This window comes from Lissotriton vulgaris, chromosome 10 (assembly GCF_964263255.1).
Source record: "Lissotriton vulgaris chromosome 10, aLisVul1.2, whole genome shotgun sequence".
NCBI lineage: Eukaryota > Metazoa > Chordata > Amphibia > Caudata > Salamandridae > Lissotriton > Lissotriton vulgaris.
Genome location: NC_141698.1, coordinates 62302624 through 62318985, shown reverse-complemented (window position 1 = coordinate 62318985; position 16362 = coordinate 62302624). Strand labels below are relative to the sequence as shown.

General features: G+C 43.2%; 1 protein-coding gene across 1 annotated transcript in view; it reads left to right on the top strand.

Moving 5' to 3' along the window:
- Window positions 1-16362, top strand: part of LCMT1 (leucine carboxyl methyltransferase 1) — a 159893-nt gene that overhangs the window by 36906 nt on the left and 106625 nt on the right. Inside the window, exon 4 of the mRNA XM_086940464.1 lies at window positions 8161-8237. Within this exon, the coding sequence (XP_086796590.1) occupies window positions 8161-8237 (77 nt within the window). The remainder of the gene's footprint in view (window positions 1-8160; window positions 8238-16362) is intronic.

Genomic DNA, 16362 nt, shown 5'->3' with positions numbered 1-16362 from the left:
AAGACCGACTGGGTAGGTGATGACCAAGGACGGAATCCACGGCCCATCTCCCCTATAGCTAAACAGGTAGCTCCACCGGGCAACAGACAATATAGTTCAGTCATTAAATCTAAAGTGCACGTGATCATATGCAGCATATAGTGGTGTGCCGGAGTTACCCCACAATACCTGGGCATGAAACGTCTAACACATAAACATGGTATCCAATGGGGATAGATCATACAATTGATTCTACCACATTGAAACATTAATTTGTCCCTGGGGTATTGGTATGATTTATAATAAACATTTTATTTTCTTTGCTATGGTGTAGTCGTCTTCACTCCTTATACGTAGTACCTGGAGTGTTTGCAAACCATAAATAGCAAAAGGTGAAGGAAAGAAATTGCCATAAAATTCCAACTCATAAAGAACAAAAATAACAACTAAAGCCCAATCAATATTGACTTTAGTCTTCATTAGGTACTCTCAAGATGTGGTTGCACTCCTCATTTCATATGCAATCCACATAGGAGGTAGTCCTTAAATGGTGTCACATAGATGGGCTTTCCTGACCCAAATCTTTTATTGATTGTTTTCATTCAAAGCTTTAAACTTTTGAAGTTCACATGGCTCCTCCATAGAGTATGGTCGATGCTTTTTGGCCCCACTTAAATTCAGGCCTTTGGGAAGAACAAACTACCTTAGCTACTGGCATGCGCGGTCTATTGTTAGTGCGGTGCCTCGTGCTGATTGAACCGGGAGGTTTTACTGATAGTCATGTCCGCTCGGAGACCTGCTAAGTACAGAAGCGCACTGACCCAGGCAGAAGCCAGAACTCGTACCCCATATGTATCAGCGGGATCCAGTGGATGGAGAACTCCGCCGCAGCTCGACTTGCAACCTCACAACTCGTTTATCAGGTCTAAACTTTCATTCAGGGACTGTGTTGGGGGACATGGGGTTTTTACTTACTTTGTTTTGCTGCACTTTTCCTCTTTGCCCTTGGGTCTGCCACAGCTTCAGCTGATTATGTGGAGAGAGTCTTACTTCCACTTCCAGCAGACTTTGCTGCCCCACTTCTTTTTAGTGCCGCTACTGCACCTCTATTTTAACTGTTTTTCGTACCAATTTTTAACTATTTGAATGCACTAGACATTACTACTGGGTTTGACTCATTAATGATTTTAACCATATGAATTATATGACATGCCAAAATTTTAACATGTATTTTTTAAATATGTATTGTCTTGTTGCTTTTAAGTAATCGAATAAAGCTTGCTTTTGACTTTGACTTTGCACCTCTATTTTTGGTAGGTGGCGGTCTGGTGGTTCTGATTTTAGTTCACCCAAAGCCTATATTAGGCTCATGCTACAGCGGATGCACTCTTGCATGCCAAAAGCAAGCCCGTCTGCTCCTCTCTTCGCCCAAAGCCGCCAGGACCCTGGCCTCTCAGGCCAAAGATTTGAATCCCACAAACAGAATTAAGAACTCTTCTGCAGCCCTCACTAAACTTAGAGTTCATTGAGTCTGTTCAGGCAGATCTGGGTCACTTGCCTTACCGGAACTTAAAAGGGCCAGTTTCATGCAAACCTGAAGGTTTTCTTGCCTCTCTTTTTCCTTGATTACTGGGGCACCCGAAAGCCCACTCTAGCCTCATTTAATAACTAGTGGGGAAAGCACTGGCTCTATGATAGGATGCCCCTATTCGGTCCAGCGCCTCTCTCCGTAGGTAATACTGCAAGTTCAACACCCTATTTGGTCCCGCCTCTTCAAGGCATTTATTGTAACAACAGTTCTGGGACCTTTGATCTTCATCCTCCCCAGACTTCTGTTTCCTTACCAAAACCTGGCTTAATGCCATGGCACTACTGTATATTCCCATGGCTCTACCTGACAATTATCAGCTAGTTTGGTTGGACAGAGAATCTAGACCTGGAAGAGGTATAGCTATTGATTTTTAAGATAATGTCAAGGTCCAACTCATTGAAACCCTATTATTGGACTGGTCAGAAACCTTAAAATTTGAGCTTGAGGGGCCTGCTTATCTATCGCCCGGCAGGTGCCAAGAAAAACTTGCTGAATCCATTGCTTCTTTCGTTCTGCCTCTAACAACTTTCTTTTGTTGGTGGATTTCACATTAGGCCTTTGGGTTTGACACTCTCTTCACCTGAATTCTTACCCCTCCTAGACGCGTTTGAACCTTGTACATTAGAACACATGACTTGGCTTTTGATTAAAGCAAAATCTGCTTCCACTGCCATTTTGTGCCCACCCACAGTTACCGCTAATCTTGCGCCTTTCATTACGCCCACCCTTCTCTCACTCTTCAACCTCTCCTTAGACACAGCTCAAATCCCACTAGCCTGGAAAGCTGCACTGGTCTCCCTGATGTTAAACAACGAATACAGACCTCAAAAGCCTGTCTAATTATCGTTCCATCTCTCAGCTCCCATTGCTGGGAAAAAACCCGAAAGCCTAGTTAACCACCAGCTCATGGCTTTCCTAGATGACCTTGAAATCCTCTATGTCTCCTACTCACGATTCAGAGCTGGCCACAGTATGGAGACGGCGCTGGTGGCAGTCTCTGTCTCCATTCACCTCTCTGTAGATGCGGGCTCCCCGTGCCATGCTTGTGCAGCTAGATCGGTCAGCAGCATTTGGCACCGTCTCACATGTAACCCTGCTGCACAGGCTGCATGAGATTGGTGTTGTGGCAAAGTTCTCTGATGTATGTATGTATGTATGTATAGGCATTTATATAGCGCACTACTTACCCGGAGGGTCCCAAGGCGCTTCGACCGCTGTGAAACCCTTCCTGGCTTCCCTGAGAGATGGTCCCTTAATGGGTATCTCCAGGGTGAGACCAGGCATCCCCGGCGGTCTGGTGGGGCCGTTAGTGAAGATGAGGCAAGCTAATGCCCAGAGTTGCCGAGTGTGATCGCTGATCAGAGTGGGCACCGAGGCGAGAGAATTATCGAGTCCGCTGACCCTGGTCCAGAAACCTGCCGCGCCGGGAATCGAACCCTGGTCCCGGGCCGTCCTCTGCTCTCGGGTCTGCCGCCTCTAACCGGTGAGCCACACTAGTTCTGATGGTTTGCAGACTTTTTAGAAAGCAGCACACAGACAATCATACTGGGTACTTTTAAGTCCTTCTCTAGTTCCATCAATAAGGGGTGCCTCAGGGCTCATCCCTGAGTCCGATGTTGTTTAGCATTTACATAGCCATCCTTGCCCAGATTGTTAAATCCTGTGGCTTGTTGTCATCTCATAAGTATATGACACCCATCTGGTTATCTCATTTGGGCAAGATTTGAACAGCATTAAGCTCCGTTTTCTGGACTGTGTGAGAAAGATTGCGGCCAGGATGACAGCAAACTGTCTGCAGCTGAATATTGATAAGACCAAAATATTGCTGTTTGGCAAAGCCTAGGATTTTTTGGTCCCCTGAGTGTCGGCCTCCTGAACTTGGGACATGCCCTGAATTCAAGCTAATTGTGGAACATGTAGGAGTCTAATCTGCTTCCAGGGGAGGCCGAATGATTACTGTGCCTGTTCTGGGGTGGGAAAACAGCCTGATGTCTGGAAGAGCACTCAACCCCTTTTTTCGATGGCCCTCTTTGTAGGGGTCCCCCCAAACCTTTTGCTTTCAATCCTCCTATTCTGTCAAATTTGTTTTTTTTGGCCATAGGGCTTTGTGCAATTTACCACATTTTACTAGTGTTAAAGTGCATGTGCTCACTCCCTAAAACAGTTCAAATTGGCTTTCACCTGATTGGCATATTTGATTTACTTATTGTATACTGTGTATCTAGGGCCTGTAAATTAAATACTACTAAGGAGCCTGCAGCACTTATTGATTCACTTACTTAAGTGGCCCCTTAAAACATGTCCCAGGCCTGCCATTGCAGACTGGTTGCAGTTTTGAACTGCAATTCGACTTGGCAATATAGCCTCCTTGCCAAGCCTTGAACTCCCCTTTGATTATATATGTCACCCCTAAAGTAGGCCCTAGGTAGCCAATAGGGCAGAGAGCTTCGTAATTAAAAGGTTGGACATGTACTTTTAAGTTTTACTTGTCCTGGTAGTGAAAAACTTCTAAATTCGATTTTCACTACTGTGAGGTCTACATTTCCCATAGGATAACATTGGGTGCCTTATTACATTTAATAAGTGCTGACTTTTGATTGGGAACAAGTAAAGATTTCCTGTTTGTTAAAGAAATTGTACTTTAAAACACTCTTTAATGGTAAAGTTGGATTTGAAGTTTCAATTTTGAAAATGACACGTTTAGAAAGTTAGCATCCTGCCCTAACCAGTTGGTGCCTGCAGCCTCCTCCTGGGTCACATGACTGGGTGCAGTTGGCTAGTTGATGTTGTTTATTCCTCCCAGACAGCCACACAGTAGATAGGTGAGCCTGGATGGGGCATCACTGGCAGGATGGGGGTGGGGGGTGGGAGGGGGAGGAGAAAGGCTCAACCCCTCTTGCAACTGAATAGGCTGGACCCTGCCATCATGCAAAGGACTTGTTGCTACTGTTAGGATATCCCAGGTTGGTGACTGTACTAGATCTTTTAACTCAGGCAGGGGTATCTGTCAGGGATGCATTTTAGCGCCCCTGCTTTTTACTCTTTAAATTAACGATATGGACAAATTACTTGTGGAGGCAGCTCTGGATATTCCGCGTGTGGGAGACTGCCCAATCCCTGTTCTCCTATACGCGGACAACGCTGTACTTTTAGCCCGTACTGCGGTGGGCCTTCAGCGACTCTTAGATGCCTTTGGGGCGTACAGGCACTCACTGAACTTGATTGTGAATAATGGAAAGTCACACACTATAACAGTAGGTCACAGAGCTAGAAAAACCTTCTACTCTAATGGCGTGGAAGTTTCCTCCGTGTCCTCTTTCACCTACCTGGGAGTTTTATTTGGTGATAGGTCATCCTGGGTTCTGCAACAAAAAGTTTTTAAAAACGCAGTCATGCGAGCTTCCTCTTCTCTTTTAGGGTTTGCACAGCCTCTGGGGGCTAGACCGTTAGAGGCTATCCTAAAGGTTTATAAAGTCAAGTGTTTGGCCATTGCGGCCTATGGATCCTCTATATGGGGCTATAAAGATCAGGCTGGGATACAGATAGCTGAAAATAAGTTCCTACTGAGTTTTTTGTCTGTACCACAATCTACCCCATCGTATGCTACACATCAGGAGTTAGGGCTAGGCTATGTCACTGATATTTTGAGTACAGCTCCGTTGCTTTGCTGGCTCAAAACTTGGCTGAACCCTTATTTAACCCTGAACCATATGATTTTACGGGACTGTGTTAAGTTAGATAAAATTAAATGGCTGTCGTATGTTAAAAGCATGTTATCCAAAATAGGACGGTCAGAACTTTATGAGGAGCCTGATAAGATTAGGAAGGAGGATGTGTTGTGGGTAAAATTGAATTTTAAGAAATTTTTGGTGCTGGGGCGAGAAGAACAGGAGGTATGTAAACCTTTATTTAGGGCCCATTACCTGTTAAAAACATCTATCAATATGGAACCTTACTTGTCAATTGTTAACAAGCATTATCTTGGTTGGCTCCTAACTAGGCTCTGTTTGAATCTGATTCATCTCACATTGGGGGATAATCGGGGATGGTGTAATCCTGATGATGCCGAACCCTGCCAATGTGACAATTTCTCATCCCAGGATACTTTACATTTTATGATGTTCTGTGACTTTTACTCCATTATTCGCATGAGATTTCTGGTTCCTATCCTGAGAGGAAGAGATTTCTCTCAGGTTAGACCAGCGTTAGTTTTTCTACAGTCTTTGTGTAATTCTGGTGATATTTTTAATATTGCAACTTTTCTTGTAGCGGCAGTGAGGCTAAAGAATAAGAGAAATTTGATGATTTCTTCCTAAGTAAGAGTTTAAAGTCTACTGCTATTTTAATTAGGACAAGGGGTTTGATCCGGTGATAGTGTTTTTATCCAAATGAACTGAAATATTGTCTATGTATTTTAATCATTATGTTAAATGATTTGTAATATTGTCTATGCTTGTGGTTTGTTTTTGAACTTTTATGATTTTAATTATTCGAATAAAGTGGATTGACTGACTGACTGACTTGTTGCTACTGCAATGTTCATGCAGTGATTGAGGGGGATGATGAGTGTGTTAGATGTTACGTCTTAGTATCCTTAGGCTCAATCCTTGTTTGTATAAACAAAATCAAAAGAGTCCTTGCTTTGTAGAAAAGTTGCTCTTTATTTGTGTAGATAAAAGCGTGGACAGCCGACACGTGTTTCGCACCTATGGCGAATTGCGCCAGGGCTTTTTCAAGGCTATTTACAATGTTATTGGTTCTGTACACTTCCTCATCTTATACACAGTATTTTTCAACATCAAATCCGGTTTAAATTTGTTAGGGGTTGAATCCCTGGCGTGCTCTTGGAAGTCTCTCGTTTCTTCTACCGCTATCACGAAAAATGTTCATGCAGTGAGCCTGGAGCCAGGCCTTGGGAGGCAGTAAACTTCAAGCCCTTCCAAGGGAATTCTATAGAAACGACTTCAAAGAAGGCACCGGGTATAAAAGTTGGATCCTCGGACCCACTTTTCCATTATTCTGCTAGTAGCTTTCACTTATGCACTAGCAGTGTGAAGGTAAATCCAAATTTCCTCTAATTTGACATGCTCAATGACTCCACCTGTTGGACTTGGACTTTACCACTACCCAGGGAAACGTATCTAACCCAGAAATGTCTGAAAGCTAGGCACCCAGCGGAGTCCTGGGTGGCTCCAACTACATTGCCAAACCCACAATGCCATGCAAACCTCAAACTTTGGCTAAAGTCATGTGTTTCAGTTCTTTTGTGATGTTACTTATGTATAAATTGATCACGTAACAAAATGCACATTCACAAGGTCAGGCTGGTATTAGCAACTTCTTGGTATTGGCTCCTAACAGGGATGGTGACTTTCAAGGAACAGCAGAACACCATCTCTGTATTCACATTCCTTAATGAAAATATATATATTTTTAAGCCATCTGTGTTCCTTAAAGAAACTGTTGTTGCTTAACAAAAATAGTAATGTAATGTGGGAATGTTTAAAAGTTTTAAGCCAAAGGGCAAACTGGCTTAGTGGATGGAGAGCGCAGGGCTAAGTGTTCTGTTATACCCTATATTGATGTTTAACTGCTTTAAAAAATTGTTTTCTCTTTGTGAAGACATTTGAGGAAAAAGGCAGAGGTCATCAGGACTGCAGCCTCTGCTGCGCAAGGCTGACAACCAGGACAGCCTCTGTTCTGCAAATGAGTTACCAACTTCTTTGAGGATTCAGTAATTTTTAGTAAAACACTGATGCATGTAATTGCGAATCGCAGCTTGGCGGGGAGACCCCGTTCATGCCGGCCTTCCCCTATAGTTGCATAACTACTTTTGTAATCAAGAACGTTTTTTCCGAATTCCAAAAGTGGTTCAGTATATATTATAATTTCTCTTTGTTGTCACAAACCCTGTGATTTTGTGAATCTCAGTGTGTATGACTGCAAAATATTTAGTATTTATGGTCGTAGTTCTTTTATGGGACACAGATCTTACCACCTTTAAAGGATTTCCCCCCAAAAAAGAATGATTTCCAAAGCAGCCTTGTAGTGAATCACGATTTTTTATCATTCTTGTAGTCACAACCCATTTGTTGTACATAACTTCTTGTACAAAGTAGATGATAACTATGTGCAAAATCTAAATACCTCAGTTAGGAAAGCTATTTCTAAATAATCGAATTCAAACATAGGCTTAATTTCAGGCAGTTCCAAAGTCATTGGAGGCCAGTTCACCCAGATATTCTATTCATGGACCATCCTGGTTCTTATTCCCATAAGATAAGGCCCTAATCTTTTAGCTTGAAGTGTTCATTTGCACTTAATACTGGCTTAATGTGGAAATTGATTGTACCACAATGCATTGTGAAGTGCCACATTAATAGTGGCCAGTGACCAGCATGCGTTGTCTGTGTTTCTATTTATTTGCTGCTGCTTGTTTTGCTTATGCAGTATTATGTCTGGACTACTCAATCAGAGCATTTCTGCAGTCGTGTGTTTCCTGGGTCTTCTAGATGACCTGCCTGTGTTTTAGTTCTGCATGTCTTATCCATGATTTATGTTTCACACTGACTCATGATCTCTGTTCACAGGATGAGAACCTCCTGCCTCTCAAGTACTTTGAAGTGGATTTCCCGATGATTGTTGCACGCAAGTTGTACAATATTAAGTGAGTTGCTCTGCCAATGAAAAGCTCTCAGTTTGAAACTAATTAAAGTGGATCTGCAAAAATGTTATGTGGCACAAGGTAATTGTCATTGTATACATGACCACAAACATACCTGATATTTCACAAATCATTAGCTGTCCTAGTTCATTCAGTTCAATAAACACAAAAGTAGTAGGTTGCCAATGCCAATGTAATAAGCAAGGAAACTGTGGTTGAATGTGAGGATCTAATTGCCGTAGGTCATGTATAGTCTAGGTAGGTCTAGGATGCCATCCTTAGTGGAAGAGGATGCCTTGCACACAATATTGTGTCCTGCTTCATCATAGGCATCCTCTCCTCTCTCTGGTAAGATGGTGCTACCAGGGCGGACTCAACCTCCTTGAAGACTTTGGCGAAAGGAGGGAGTTCTTACATAAAACTTACAGGACACAAGCGGGATCCAGTTGAATTAAAAATACCTTCAGTTGCCTCGGTTATCACCTTTATTCGTGAGGACCTGAGGTACTGTAAAACCAAATACGTTGATGGACCCTGTAGAGAGTAAGGTCTGTAATCCATTTTGCAGAAAGTCAACATGTTTCTACCCACACAAAGAGCCATAGAGGTTCGGGGCATTCGTCAGGGCTGTCGGATCCCTGCTGGAACAAAATAACTGGTGTCGCCTATATCCCTACATACTAAAGTGGGGGAGTACACCTAAAGTGTGCCCAAGTGAGTCCTACCTGGGATACTCTCATGTGTAAATCATCACGTTCCTGCAGCGGGGAAGAGTAATACACAAAAGCAGGTCCAATCAAACAAAACGGAGTGTCAGTCGTGATTATTTATCAAACGCACACACAGGTAAATCACATGACTATAACCATAGGAATCCTTGCATGCTTGTAATTATCACCCAACACGTGCCAAAGATACAACCTATCTCGCGAATGTGAGTGGGTAATGGAACAACATTCTCTCCATGATCAAGAAAGGGGCACCTTAACTCATATTAGCTATGATGGAAACACATCCACCAGTGCGTCCAATGACTGCTATTTCCTGGACCCATTTTACTAGGATTATAGGAATTCTATATCCGTCATAGTAAACTATGCCCCCTAAGGTTACTGGTTATCAAAGTTAAAACACCTGCTCCTTACCCTAGACTTAAGGGATACCATAGAATCGGTCAAAAGGAGGGGTGGTGGCCTTCGTAGTCGCATACAAAAAAAAGGGGAGTACATAAAAAGGAAGGACAACAGAAGATGAACATAAATGGATATCTGTATACCACACAGGGGATCAAAATGACACACAAAAACACCAACAGTTCTCGTTGTTAGAAGTAGAGTTTATTAAAGGCTGCTGAGTAGAAATACAGGCCCAACATACGTGTAAATATAGTTAAAAAGTGTTACATAATTATCATTTGCATATGTCAGGGAAGTACGAGGTTGTGCCCCTAGTTATGCACTGGGCACATGACCCCTACACCCCCTCTATTAACAACAGATGTTCATAAGGAAAACACCTTGACAATTAGCAACTGTCATTTTTATAGGTATCTTCAAAGAAGGGTGCCGTTATGATAAAGTAAATTCCCATGAGAAAAAGTAGCCCAGTCCCAAGTTATATATAATGTCCTTCGTCCAGTGGTTTTGTTACGATATCGTATAAGCAGCAAAATAAAAGTTCTCACGTTAAATAGTGACCTGTACTGTACTGCAGGCATCCCAATCACTGCTCCATCAAATTGATGGTCCACTTGCTCTGTTTAGAGTCAGGTGTACTGACAAGTTTCATTTGTCGGTGCCCCTACTGGCTCAATTGGCGGAAACCTTACACCGATCGCCAGAGTACTTGGAGCTATCATTGTAAGTACATCAACCTTCTGCCCTACTTAGACCAGACGGTCTGATGTACTTTTTTTCTGTTTAGGACTGCCAGGTAAAACCTGGCTCTCTGGAGGAGAAATAATAACCCCCACACCTTGGGAGATAACCACGTTTCTGTTTTACAAAACCAGAGAGGCTGCTTGAAATGTGGCAGCACTCAGCAAGCCTTGTGCTTTTTTGAAGAGCCGTTGTATCTGCATCACATTTGAAGGCCCTGAGACATATTTACTAGGCCAGTGGAGAGCTCGAATTATGTTGGGCAATAGTCTGCCAGTGTGGTGGATGGCAAGCCACCCGCCAAATTCTAAATGAGAAGTTTTACTTCATTTGTTTCTAATGGCATGGTTTTGGTCCAGACTCTGCTACCTAAAAACCATGTAACTTTATTATTTGTATATTATGGCAAACTATTGGTCCTGACTTTTTCTTGTAGACCATCCCCTTTAGTCCTTTGCTAGTGTTACTCCATGGTTTTCTTTCAGTGGCATGTCATGGCATGTCGTTGCTTTTGTTTTCTTTTGCAACCATTTTTAGGTCTCGTCCTATGTAGCGCATGCGCTACATAGGAGGAGACCTCTTGAAATCGATTCGGTTTTTCGCCCAAAAACGTGCACGCATTGCATTGCTTTCAATGGCAACGCGTGCACGATTGGCGATTCCCTTGCGGGAGCGAGCTTTGAAACCATCTGTTTGTAATTAACTTGCAAACAGATGGTGCCCCTGCTCGCTCCCGTAAGGGAAACAGGCACAGGCCCCCCTGCTTCCCCTGTTGCCTCCTCCTCTTCTCGTCAAACTTGTTTTTTTATTCCCTCTATCCCCCCACAGCGCTCACTGCGAGCCTCTCTCTCTGTCTTGTCTGTTTTTCAATTCCTTCTGTCTCTTGTTCACTCTATCTGCACGCCAAAATCTCTGTGTGCGCACAATCCCCTCAGTCTGTCAACCAGCTTCTTTCAGTTAATCATTCTTCGATCAGGAGTTGGATTTATAGAAAGGAAATGCGGGTAAATGGGCCTCGTGAATTTTAAATATATCAAAGAGGCAACATGTATTTGAGTGGTCCTGCTAGAAAAAGACAAGTAATATCCGTCCAGCAGGAGCCTCAAACACTGTAAATATGTTTATTGCTACCCAATGGGCCAGCTCTAGCAATTTGCCACAGGTGTCACCTGTGCCAAGAATTACCTACAGCATGTCAGTGCTGGCATTTTTTTCCAGGGTGCCCCATGCCTACATTTATCTACAATGTGCTAACACTAGCACCCCCTATCTCTTTTTGCATGATCACCCCAAAGCATTCGACTGATGCTGCTGGTTTTTTCGACTGTGAGAGTGTACTGAGGCCTGCTAACCAGACCTCAGTACCAGTATTCTAACCCTTTGCAAAATATATGTTGAATTGGCTACCCCTAGGTTAACTTACTTAAAAGTCCAGAGTACACGTTACCAGGGGTACCCATCCTGTGGCATGTAAGTTAAAGAGTTCATCCAGGGCTGCAGCACCAATTATGTCACCCGAGTGTGACATAGCACAATATGCCTAATAGCCTCTCACTGCAGACACTTTTAAAACGGCTAGTTAGACTTTGGCATTTGAACCTATGGCAAAGCCCAAAACTCCCTTAATGAATTACGTAAGTCGCCCCTAATGCGGCCCTATCGAGACCTAAGGCACGGGGCTGTAGATTATTAAGTAGGGCATGTATTTTCATGTGACCTAACAGTAAAAACCCCATTGGCAAGTACAGAGTTACAGACTGATATCTCAGCACTGCTAACTTCTAAATAGGACTACTACAGTTAGTATTTCGAGGTATCAAATTAATCCTGGCATTAACCCTGACTAAATGCCCGAGTCAAATTTAGTGTCACTTTTAAGGAAAAGCAACTTTAGAAATTTGCCACTCTGTTGCCCAGTTAATCTAGTTGCCATTTGGAAATTCTGGCCACCAGACAGCCTTCTGCCCTCCTGGGGAGTAGTGAGAATGGCCTCCCCCTTGCAGGAAGCCACACAGGGTGTTGGCCCAAAAGGCGAGCTTCAGAGAAGCCGACTCTGATGGACAAATGGCTACCAAACTTGAGAGGGGCTGCCCCTTTGTTCAGATAGATGGACTGGTGGCGGGAACAGAGAGGGGAACCAGAGTACCCCACAGGTATCTACACCTCTAGGGTGGGCTACCAAGCTCCCCACACCAAGAAAAGGGTTCTTGGAAGTGGGCAGAATGTAGGGCACGCTGGGATAGGTAGATGCTACACATAGCCAAAAGTTGTCATAAGGTGGGAGGGATCCTGGTAGCCTATTGGCTAGTGACCACTTCACCCCCAGGGCACGTTCTGGGTTTAAATATGGCACCCCTGGTACCCTGAACCTCAGATCACATCTAGACTGGAGTGAGGACCAAAGAAGGACTGCCCTGCTGACCTCTGGGTCTGGTATGAGCAGCTGCATCAACCACTGACTGCATCTGCTGCTACTTGGGCTAGCAAAGATAGGACTGTGACGTAGGTGCCTGGCTCCTGGAAAAGTCGCCACAGACAGAAATGAGGAACTTCAAGAGTTATTCGACTGACTCCCTATTCAAGCTTCAGGGCCATAAAACCTGAAGTAGCCCCCTCTGGCCAGTCAGTAGCCACTTCTAAAGAATCACAGCTAAAGGTGCTGACGTGTAGTCAAGAATACCACCCCTCGGCACTCAAAAGTTGCACCTGTATCTGCCAGACCCAAGAGAGTAGTCAGAATGCTGATTGGTTGCCAAAGGAGGGCACTAGCCCTCATAAAAGGAAACCAGTGGACCTGCTGTGACCGAGACCAGTAGCCCAGTTGTAACTGGATTTCTTCTGGCTCGAAGAGGACTTCAGGGGTTCTCGTCTTTTGTGGCCAAAGTCTCCCCACCTCAACTGTGGATCAAGGAACAACCCCAGGAAGACCCCCTTCGACCACACAGCACCCTGCATCCTCAGCATCAGGACCACTTTATTGAAGCCTATAGTGGACCTTTCATAAAGTGTGGAACTGGACGTGATACTGCTTAGGTGACCAGGTAACTTTCCAAATACTCCCCTGACCTTCTCCGTATCTGAATTGGTTGCCAGTCTGAGCCGGAGTATTCAAACACAGCTCTTTCAATCTTCTCAAAAGTTTCCAAACTTTATCTTTATCAAAGCTTGTTTGTGCTTTGCATGAAAAAGCTGAGATTTATGTTTTACTTAAAACTCTATATCTCTGGAACCCTGGGGTGGATTTTGCTCATCTTGATGTCTAAGAATTAAAATTCATACAAATATAATTATTTTTATAACTTGGTCTTGCATTTCCTTTGTGGAGTGTGGCGTTCTTATTCTGTAGTTTGGTGCATCTAAATGTTTACATCAATGCCTTTGTTTAAGCCTCGCTGCTCAAAGCCACAGCTACAGAGGGTTGAGCTAGAGGTTTTACACACGAGCCTGAGTGGATCCAAAATGGTTTCCTGAGCATATTACACTGCTAGGTCTTGCAACCACACCATATATTACACCACAATCCTCACACTTACGATCCCACATACAAACATACAGGCTCACATATACACATGCTCTCTCAAAAAAACTCACTCTCATGCACGCATACAAAATACATTTAAAGCCATATTATTTTTCTTACCTAAGATGCCAGTTAAGGTTCAGCTCCAGATCTTGCTACTTCACTTTTTATTGATCTAATAGTTCTAATCTAATTTAATAATTCCCTATTAATGTAAAAAAATTTAGATGAAAACGAGGTTGGAGCCTGACTCTGATACTGCGAGACATCCCTGTGTTCTTGGCACTGATTTTGCCACCTCCCAGTTCAGGGGTCTTAAGGGGCAAATCAGTGGTTGCAGCTGCGACCCCTGGCTACCCCTAAATGACATTCATGGAAAATGTCTCTCAATCGAAGAAGCTAGGAGACTGATAGACAGAGGGGACACCTAACTTAAAACATACTATATGGCGGCACAACTGACATGGTTGTCGAGATGGATGACTATGGAGGCAGATCCTGTGGGGCTGGACCTAGTAAGCGATATGCAAGGCACTAATTTGCTGCAGGTGCAACTGGCGAAGACGTGTTTGAATGCCTCAGTCCACATGACTAAACCATGTTGGCTGACATATTTGAGGAAATTGGGTATCCCTGCATTGTATACTTCTGCTTTGACCCTAAGGTTCATGCCCAAATTTGCTAATTTGCCCAAAGCACACAAACCATTCTTTTGGGGCCAGCTGGAAGTCTAATGATAGGAGATCGATATGATAACTGCACATTTGTTACATTCATAGCCCTACAAGACGAGTATGGACTTGGTTTGGGCAATATATTGCCTACAATGCTGTAGTGAAAGCAATCAAAGCATCTTGGGGTTGCTGAATCTCTTAGTTCCGAGATACTATATTCTCTTTGGAGTGTAACGTAGAGCTGCATCAATATTCCAAGGCACATTAGCCACTATATTTCCCCATTTACACATTTTGGAATAAAATAGGGACCAGATGTATCAGTATTGGGAATAGCGATTACCTAATTTCAATTCTCTGTGAATCTCACTTAGGTAATTGCTATTCCTAACGTATGAAACTCATGGAGTTTCATTTAGAGTTTCCTAGTGGGTTGCAAATCGACCTACCTCCTGTATATTAATGACGTAGGTCGCCATTTGCGACCCATTAGGAATCGCTAAAATCACGGAGATGGTGGCCTGCTGGGGTCAGCAGATCACCATGTCCATGATTGCTTTTAATTAAAACAATTATATGTTTTTTTTAAATGGAGCCCATTTCCCTTAAAGGAATATGGGTTGCGTTTTTAAAAGAGAAAAATGAAAAGTTTTCTTTTCATTTTTTAAGAGCAGGCAGTGGTCACTGGGACCATTGTCTGCTCTTAAAAAAATTGTTTTCGCTGCTATTCACAAAGGGGAAGTGGCTCCCTGGGGATTCCGTCCCATTTGCAAATGGGTTATCACCTACTTGAAGTAGGTGGTAAAATGCGAACCTTTTGCGAACGCATTTGGGTCGCAAAATATTCTTACATACCGCTGCGATTTGGTATTAGGAAGGGAATCCCTAAACACGCTCCTTCCTAATACCGAATTGGTATGCATTCGCAATTCCAAATTGCGATTTGGTAACATGTTAAAATTTCTGTTAACACATTTTGGGCAATATGTATCTTGCATTTTGCCAGTTGAAAATTGCATGATTCGCAGAATCAGGCCGTTGGCGACCAGTAAAATGCATTTTGATGTGTATGAATTCCAATTTGACCTCAGTATTGAGGAAGAGTAATACCTACCCAACTCCAGAGGCCTCATTCGTTCAGTTGGACTTGGCATGGTCTTGTCTCAAGGTCTCAGTTCTGCGAACACTACTCAACATGCACTGCCCCCTTTTTCAGATAACTCCTGAAGTTTGCTTATTAGGCATTTCATAATTTTGCAACTAAGAACAAGATGCTGAAGAAAGAGGCATATCTTACTCTACTGTTGGCCAAGTGGAGATTGGCAGTTAGGTGGGTGTTTAAGAAGGGACCTGAGTTGATTGACTGTTTGAGACGTGAAGAAATGAGCCAGTGCAGAGTAGAGATATATGAAAATAGTGTAAAAAGGATGACCGATTGGAGCATGATTTCATAGCCTGGTGATTCTGTTTTGAACCTGCTGTTCCACCTACTCCCCATCGATCCCCCTAAGACTCATGTATCGTACGAGTACAGAACTGGGCAATGATCATTTATTGCAAACTATAAATCCTGCTGTCTATGACTAGATGAGCCTTCAAGCTTACTGTGAAGGGGAAACTGGCTTTGGTGAAATCATTTTAGTTGAATACTTTGGTGCGAATGCTGCCCCGTACAATTTTCTTGTTTTGGTGGCGCAGATGCCATTGATATGGATGCCGTGAGTCTTAGTGTTTCCAATGTAGTCTTCTTCACAAACTTGTGATCGTAATAGTTGCGACTCTCCCCATGATGCCTCCTTCTTTTAAAGTATAGGAAGACCTAGTTGCAAGTGAGTATGGCGTCTGTTTGTGTTGCCTACTGGATCGAAAAAACTCTGAAGAGCTGAAAATTAAAATAGGCCTCTCCTTGCTTCGTTCCCAGCAGAATTCACGTTGGCTACCTCACAAAGTGATAGTGTGAAATCTATTTCTCCCTGTTTTTATTTTGTGAGAATATGTTTTAATAGAAGATATTTAAGATAAGGTAGAACAAAAAGCAACAGCTTTCTTAAGTCCAG